Source organism: Anticarsia gemmatalis, chromosome 5, assembly GCF_050436995.1.
Source record: "Anticarsia gemmatalis isolate Benzon Research Colony breed Stoneville strain chromosome 5, ilAntGemm2 primary, whole genome shotgun sequence".
Taxonomy (NCBI): Eukaryota; Metazoa; Arthropoda; class Insecta; order Lepidoptera; family Erebidae; genus Anticarsia; species Anticarsia gemmatalis.
In genome coordinates, this window is record NC_134749.1 from 8,113,913 (window position 1) to 8,123,022 (window position 9,110).

Sequence of the window (9,110 nt, forward strand, 5' to 3'; positions counted from 1 at the left end):
ACTACATCAATGTTATAGCGCCGCATTCTCCGAGACGACAAAAGTTGAACCTTAGGATGAAGAGTTTGTCGCTGGACTCACCGGAATGTGGAGAGCTGAGGCGTCGGCCGGCGCGCGACCAGCAGCCCTCGCAGGGCAGCCGCGTGCTATGTACGAACATGCCAGTAATACACACGCCTGGGTCCAAAAAACCTCACGCTTCACATTTTATTAAGCTTTTTGCCGGGGCTTGAACTGGTATATAACGATCATTTTATATACTTTTTGAAAAGACGGTGTCGTTTTTGAAATGTCACTCATGATTTCAATAGTATTAAGTTCTTTTAATCATGTTTATTTAATTCAAAGTAAAAAACTTGTTAATTAGCACATGAATGAGGGCGTATAAAGCATTGCAACTGGTTTATTAATCATATAACCTTTATTGTTATATATTTCGTTAAATACAAGTTTTCCTAAAATCTATTGTATAAAGCCATCAGAGAAATCATAAGTGGGCGCGTAAAATTTGTAAAAATGACACTTCTTTGACGCATATTTACCTTTCTAACTCAACCATTATTGGTTTGTACATTTTCGCTCAGTGCTATTTATTTTGTTCCAAGTTAATTTTGTCAAAATTTAGCCAACATTTAAATTAAGTTGTAAGAATTTAACAGGTTTAACCGTAGAGACTTAAAACCGGTATCAAGCCCTGTTCTTCTGCAAAGAATTTCGCTTCGAGGTCGTTTAGCTCAGATATTTTGCTTGTATAGAATGACCTCAACAAGAGTTAGTATTTTTGCTGTTTTTGGTTCTTTGGACTCCGGTAATTGATGTCGAGCAATGTTGTGAGCACAAGCGATGTTCACCTCTAAAGTCTACCCCTCTTTGGCTTAGCTTGTGTGTGTTAGAATTGGAATCTTGCTAGGTATTTACTGGTTATTATTCTCTCTAGAAGACCTTGCAGATTCCGACGTGGTTCTGAAATGTAGAAAATTGCTATTTGAGCGGTTTTTCGTACCGACCCTTCGATTTCATCGGCTCAATAAACAAATTCAAAAACATTGGCTTACAAAAAATATCTGTTAACACTACAAATTTAACAGGTTCCAGAAAATTAAACTACTTTTACTTAAGTTCCGAACACTCACTATCCAATGATAGATTATATCTTCAACGATCAATCGTAAGTAATATTTATATGCATGCCAATCATTATTTTTATTTATTTTTTGTGTTTTTAGGTAACTGCAGAGCAGTTTGCATGAGACATGGCTTTAATAGAATAAATAACTACACGATTCATAATTATACACGTTCATGTACGTTATATTTAATTTGAAAATGAATGAACCGGGTAAACCATGTTGTTTCAGTTAATTTATAGTTTTAGATACACATAAAACAATTGCTCAAAGCCTTTATTGAGTTTCGAACAACATAATATATGTATGTTACACTTTCAAAGATAATAGCTATCATAATACCCGGTATAAAGATCGGAAACTCATTAGTAGTCTTATCAATTCACTGATACAACATTGTTTTTCTGTGTTATTTAATAGATAAGTATCGTTAATCTAATAAGTTTGAGTTTTACACCCCTTTTATAATATGTTCGTTGAATTGGTTTGCATGTTGAAACATGCATTCTGTTTTGCATAATAAATGCGTTAAACTGGTTTATTAACTGATGTGGCTGTACTCTGCTGCAGTAAGGCAAGTGAATTAATACAAAAAATGATTCCATCGTCATGTTTGCAGTATATTTATTTAACACAATTTAAATTCCATGGCAATACCATATTCTAAAGCTCTATCATTTGTAACATTAAATGACTGCATATAAAATAAGTCAAATTAACCCATTTGAATTCAAAAAACGTTTATATGTAACAGCGTTTTCAACAATGCGAGCAGATCGATAAAGATATATCGCTGCGTTATAAATGGTAGTTCTTTAGTTCAATGGGATTTGCTGACACTAAAGCAATTTTGTCATATGTATTAGCGAACTGTGAAGCTACTATAGAAGCTTACAACATATTGGCAAAGTAAACTTTAACATAATATATTAACTGTGATATAGTTTTGACATATACAAGAGAATTATAAATATAAAAATGTTAAAACAGACTATTCAATAAAAAGACAACAATAGAAATAAAGCAAAACAGCTTCTACAGTTCCCTTAGTGTGTGTGTCCTAAAATGCGTGTTTTCACCCAGCTGATTTTGTGACGCATAAAATAACAATGTTTGAAATATATAGCGCCATCATCGCCGGTGCATAGCCGAAGACTACTGAGTGCACGTGGGGGCCGTATGAGCAGTGTTGAACTACCCGATGAGCCTGACAAGAGCCTGTCTTCGAATAGTGCGAGTCCATGTCCGTCTCCAGTAAAACAACCGAGTGTAAGTATTGAGGATAACTATTTTCCCTAAACGCTTTTCAAGGAAATAGTAAATGAAATAAGTATTGTCCGCAATTCACATTGCAATATATTTGTATATTTATATTCCGAGCGAAACGAGCATAATGCAGTGGTATACACGAGGCAATTTGCGAAGCGAAAATAAAATGAAGAGTCTGATTGCATGGCATTGAATGTCCGCATTCATTCCATTTTGTTATTCAGATCCAAGAATATGTTCTTAGATAAAATAAGGATGAATCAATCTTTGACATATTATTACGAGTCTGAGAGGCTGGTTCGACTATTTGAGTGAATTGGGACGGGAGCATCGACTCGCTTAATACATGTAATTTAATATTGTTCATATGTAACAAATGTCATCTAAAACAGCTGCCAACTAAATAAATATACTTTTCGTAGATAAGTAATTAATACTATTGTCCGATCCTAGAAGACTCCGTTTTTGTTGTGTTTTGTTTAATCTTTGGCGAAACAAAATTGTTCAGAATTGCTCTTAGGAATGATTCCGTGGCATTGCTTAAACTTCGTGTAATTAAATGATTAATTAACAGAAAAACGAGATTTAACAATCAGTTTACTTAGAACGTCCAAAGTAATGAAGCAATCTGAAATATATTTCTATATAGTGAACTCCAAAAACTATAAATTGTTGAACTTTACGAAATTTATCTACAGAAGCACCAACGACTCCTGCCAACAAACTTGTACGTGATCCTGTACAACTTCAAGTCGCGCCACGCGGACGAGTTGGACTTGAAGGCCGGATATAAGGTCACCGTGATCGATACCTCTGACCCAGACTGGTGGAAGGGCAAGTGTTTGGGCAAGATCGGATACTTCCCCTCCAAGTATTGCACTAAGCTGCAGGCCGGGGAGCGACCGCTGCAGGTCACGCATAATCTTCAGGTATGTATTCCGTCTACATTTTTACAAAGTCATCGTAATCGTATTCATTTTGATTTGAAGAAAGTTTTGACTTGAATTAACAAGAAGTGCTTCGGAAACAACGGGTTGATATAATATATCTAGTATGTTTATGCTTACTTTCTACTGGTAAAGAGTATTAATGCTTATAAATAATATTCGAAAGAACCAGACTAGATAGGTTAAATTTCAATTGAGAGCCCCTTCACGCAGCTTTTTCGCTGCTACACGTTCTTACGATATTTTCCGCTTTCCAGTGTACGTATTCCCAACCAAATAAGAAATCGCGGCAATTATTAAAATAGACTGAGCAATTGTTTATAATGTTACTTTCCAGGTGTCAGACGGCGATAACGGGTTGATGCTCCTCCGCGATCAGATTGTGATCCAGGTTGGCGACGAGGTTGACGGCATGGTCATGATTCGGTCGGGTGATAACCGCCAGGGAGTTTGTCCGGTTAAATTTCTACAGGAGGTGTGACGCTTTAAGCTGCCTAATTTTGATTTTATGAGAGTAAGTATTCACATACTCCTAAGTATGCATTATAGATATATTAATGAATATAGCGAATAAATATACAGTTTATGATGATTGTATGCGACGAAGATTTTTAGTAACGGTGTGCTTTGAAATTGATTCCAGAAACGCGGATCCCTAACTGACGAGACTATTCCACATTACGTACCAAAATCGGTTAGAAGCGCCCCGGTAACACCATGCGACAGCGAGGCATCCACGTGGTCAGAACGAGTTCGTAGCAAACACAGCTACGAGTTCCCTACAGGATACGCTACCACTAGCTACGGAGACTACGACAAATCTAGCTACGAATCCAACTACAACAAATCGGATTACGACACACCGTCCGCATCCGCGTCGTACAGCAAAGCGAGTTACGAGGGCTCTTCGGGATACAATAAAGCGAACTACGAGGCACCGTACGAGAAAACCGGCTACGATTCATATGAAAAATCTGGTTACGGAGAGTACAGAACGAGCTACGAAGGGTCTACAGGGTATGACAAGGGGAACGACGGATACAAGCATAGCTACGAGCCGGAGGGAATGTGGTGGTGGCGGCGGCCGCTAGGCGTGCGGCGCGCGTCGTGCCGGCGCTGCGGCGCGTCATCGGCGGCGCGGCCGCTGCGCATGACGCCGTGCGCCGGCGCCGCGCCCGACCCGCGCCTCGCCGCCGCGCCGCGCCCCGAGCGCCGCCCGTTCATGTCACGAGACCGCCCATTGCTTTTTGTTAAGCAGCTGTTTTTGTAATCCCCTTTTTTATATTAAATGTTTTGCAATTTTCGCAGTTTATTCCATATTTAAGTAGGCGAGTTTGTGAGAAAATACTTTCGGTTCGACTTCTAAATTGAGCTACTAAAATTATACAGCATTTGTAATTTTGATAGCGTAAATATATATACATATATATTTATTATATAATTGTGAACTAACATTGCGCGACGTGATTAATTTTGGGCTAAGGCAATAAGGACTAGGTGTAAAGAGACGGCCTATTGTATACATTAATTTTGGTAAATTTCGTATCCTTCCCGATTTACATAATTTTATAAGTATTGATATATATTATGTCTAATTATATTTATATTCTACTAATTAGGTCCATTTAAGAAGATTACTTTACTTGGCAACATATCATTTTCAAATACATTGTGATTAATCTAATTTAATTTAAATATAGTGATATAATATGTAATAATTTATAAAAGATAATCATTTAAAATCGTGACTTGAAGGGACTCGTTTTCAAATTTAATTAAAATTATGCTTACAGCTTCACAGAAAATAACACCGGAATATATTTAAGGATGTAATAGGCGTTAGAAAAGAATTAGTTGAATTAAACAGTGAATATCAGTGGATAGTCTAGATTGCACGCAGTTTAAGTTTCCTATACTTACACATCAGGTATTTTGTCGTGCTATAGTTCTTCGTAAGTACATTCGTTTAGCATTTAGCCCCATCGTAACTATAGAATAAAGACAAGTCAGATCTACTACTTTGAATATAACGTGACCACTATTGTTAATCTGGAAATCCACCCACTTAATAATAATGAATATCGTAAGTTTATAAAAAACTGGTTTAACCAACATAAAGTATAGTTATTTATTACTGAAAATTTACTTGTACATGGAAAAGAATGGCTTAAAATAATGAAATAAACAAATGTTTGCTGCAGACGCTATTTAATTTTTCTTATACAAAAACCGTGGTGGCATTGTTCCAGCCGAAACCACTTGACTGATTTTTTGTCTCTTGAACGTATTGTCTCATATTCAATTATTACTTCTTGCTTATTTATGCCCAGACTTAATATAACCAAACACTCCATATTACTTTTATAATATCTATGACAAATCATTGATTGAATGTCTATGCAGCTTTGTCCAAATAAGGTAATGTTCATTGTCATGCTTTCAACATTGGAGTCTTATAAAATAAATGTCAAACATTTTCCGGCCATGTCGACATTTATGTACGTCTGCAACACTTAACAACACTTATGCACAGTTAAGAGTGAAATTGGACTCATTGAGAAAGAGCCTTCAGTTTTTATAACCAGCCATAGTTTAAAATTTTGCACAGGGATCATAGAATCATAGATCACCATGTACACAAACAAAATACGAGTAAACTTAAAGTAGTGACGTTTTTCCATGCGACATTTGATGCCAGTTGCCAGTTGCCACCAAAATACCACGTCACATGGTGAACTAGGTGACATTATATTCGTAGTTCACTAGTTAATAGACTACACTGCGCTCAGATAAAAGGAAAAAGAACTCTACTTTATTTTTCAACATTCCAGTCAAATATTTTTTGGTGTACCTATTATAAATAAATATATCCGATATATTTGCGATGTATCTGCCTTTTATCTTAGATCAGTCCCTAGGTATACTATTATTTGGGTATACTTACATTATTTCTAAGAGTATAGTGTTGAAACACAGATAATTTATTATTATGTATTCTAATATTAATCGATGATCCAATTAAATTTGTTGGAAACAATTTATTTTCTTCGACGAATTAGAACATAATTAATGTTTTTAATGGTATAATATGATAGGTAATTATGATCTCACATTATAGGTAGTCGTTTAATTTCGTGTCATTAGGACCAACCGTACTGTTTATATTATGTACTTTAGTGTAAAAATAAATAAAATTATGTTGGCATTTTGTTACTACACGTCTTGTGATAATATATTATTTTCGTGAGCCCCAGTTTTACTTTCCTAATTTAATACTCTTGTTCCTAAAAATATAAATTACAATATCTTCAATATTTTCACTTCATGTTAATGACTAAGAAATAACTATTTCACATATAATATATTATCCAAAAGATATTCATAAAAATCCTAAATTATCAATAACTTTATTAATGTTAACGCATTATTTTAGTTAACACGTTAAGCCGTCCCCTGGAGTTTTAAGAATATATACGTATATGAATATATGAAATATATACATACCAAATTATAATAAGATGCACATTACATTATATACCTAGATAGCTTAGTACGTAAAACGTAATGTTAGCATGGTCGATGTAAAAGTACTACGTATCGAAATTAAATATAGTTCTGCGAGAGAAGCTAATGACTGAAGTCAGCCATTACAATGTTTTTGGGAACATTACACCGGTAAAATAATCGTACTATATCAAGTACTTAAGTAGTACTGTTTAGCAGCATGCGAGTTGACGTCTGAAATATTTGTTAATCGGTACGTGTAAATAACAATGGTTTTTGTGTTACACGGAAGGCAATCGCACTAACTTGAGAACAAATAATTGGCTGACCATTGACCTTGTCGTAACCGCGCACAGATGAAGGTATTGACCTTGTTAAGGGGCTTGCTGTTACAAAACTTACCAACGTAAAGAAATGTAACGTGTTGCTATTTATAAGGTCAATCATTTTTTAACACGTAGACGGATGATGATATCGTCTACCCCATAGTAATTTAACAAAATTGGAGGGGATTTTTTCTTAATGCCCATAGAAAAACAACATTATTACAGATCGTAGTTTCAATTAGAAAGAGTGCAAGGTGTGGAATGTACCTAGTACCTATCCTATCTCGACCATATTTAACCGATTACCTTCAATCTTAAATATCTTGACACCTTATTTCTTATGTAATGCGTTCATTGTTCAATGATCAATTTGGTTGTTAATATATTTTAAACACGGTACTGAAACTTACAAAATAATATCGATGCGTTAGATGCGTCTGTATAGTTAATATGTAGTTAGAATAGAAATCGTTTAAAATGAGCAAAATGAATAGTCAACGCAATTGTCTGCAACGTTTTAGGCGTTTAAACACTCGATAATGTCAATCAGTTTTTTCAGCTACTTTGTTTAATTTGCTAAACTTATTTTAATGGTTATTTTTGTAATTATTCAGGGGTTCTTTTAGCAACTGATGTGTTTATTTATTTTAAGATTTAAGCAATTTTGGATTTTTTTTTACCAGCAATTTCTAACATACAATTGGTTTAGCGAAAAACGTTTACGTCAATAGTTAATTAATTTTTACTTTAGATAATTATTAATCCCCGATACATACCAAAATCAAATAAAAGTTATATTCCCGTAGAATAGAAATCCTCGTAGATACTTATACCTATGTATTGATGAAGACATGTTCATATAAACATTATTTACCATTTATCTATGATGTCGATTCCAGGCATAAATTTTAATCACATCCTTTAATCTGTCAGGATGATTATTAGCCAAAACTTTGCTTTTATTTTAACAACGCTGCACCTAAATCTTAGAATAGTTGTTTGTGCTAAATGTTCTAAGATAATATTATCTTACATTAGATAGCGTTCCAACTGGACTTAAAACAGTCGTTAAATGTTACCTTATCCATAAAAAATATTTGTTATAAGTATAATTAAAACCACTTACGAAAAACGGAACCAAATTATTAATGATATGTATTAGTAAGGCCCTAGTTACCTGCGAAACGAATCCCAAGTGAGATGTTTGTAAAATATAATTAAATGGATATTTTAGTAATATACAAATAATAAATATATTACAATTAAATTATTATTGATGTTCCGGTCTGTCTCTAACTATGAAGTATAAAAACTACTATCAAAATCAGTATTTCTACCTATATAATTATGTGAAGGATTTTTATGGATCGTAAGTTATTTAAGTACGTGTTGAGCTTGGCTTTGCAGAATGAATGGAATCTTCAACTGTCTCAAATCTTTCTTGAATCTGATTAAAATATAAACCTTATTAAATAACGATACAATTAATTATATCAATAAGTAAGACCGTATTTAATTCTTTCGAAAAATATATTATGTACCCGTTTCTTAATGGCTAACAATACCTAATTATTAATAATCGTGCGAGTTAATTATAATTTTAATCCCAATGCAATTTAAGTGTGAAGACTGAAAAATCAAATTGTTGTAAAGTTTTTGGAGGGAGTAATTATACTTGTAGTTAGATAAAGGCCACACTTAAATGTTACTCGTGAACACGAATTATCCAATGAGCTATTATTGTAAGTTACACCACCTTAGGTTTAGCAATAATTGCAGTTATGTGACTTGCCGTTTAGTTTAGGTTACTTATTCGTGAAAAAAAAATGTTTAGAAAGTAAATGTCGCTTATTTTTTGTTAAAAGTGCGTTGATTTAATTCCGAGATTTTATTGACAATGTTGTGTTAGAAATAAAGATTGTGTCTTGAATACTGTA

General features: G+C 34.1%; 1 protein-coding gene across 13 annotated transcripts in view; it reads left to right on the forward strand.

Annotated features, from left to right (window-relative positions):
- The window catches only part of Stacl (SH3 and cysteine-rich domain-containing protein), a 137,507-nt gene extending 133,380 nt beyond the window's left edge, over positions 1–4,127 (forward strand). For 8 of the 13 annotated variants that reach the window (XM_076114553.1, XM_076114556.1, XM_076114559.1 and 5 more), the window contains 6 exons: positions 19–150; positions 1,227–1,304; positions 2,254–2,396; positions 3,095–3,325; positions 3,681–3,857; positions 3,987–4,127. In XM_076114553.1, the coding sequence (XP_075970668.1) occupies positions 19–150; positions 1,227–1,304; positions 2,254–2,396; positions 3,095–3,325; positions 3,681–3,824 (728 nt within the window). In that variant the 3' untranslated portion in view covers positions 3,825–3,857; positions 3,987–4,127. The remainder of the gene's footprint in view (positions 1–18; positions 151–1,226; positions 1,305–2,253; positions 2,397–3,094; positions 3,326–3,680; positions 3,858–3,986) is intronic. The other 5 variants (XM_076114562.1, XM_076114564.1, XM_076114566.1 and 2 more) reach the window with 3 other exon arrangements.
- The last annotated feature ends 4,983 nt before the right edge of the window (positions 4,128–9,110 follow it).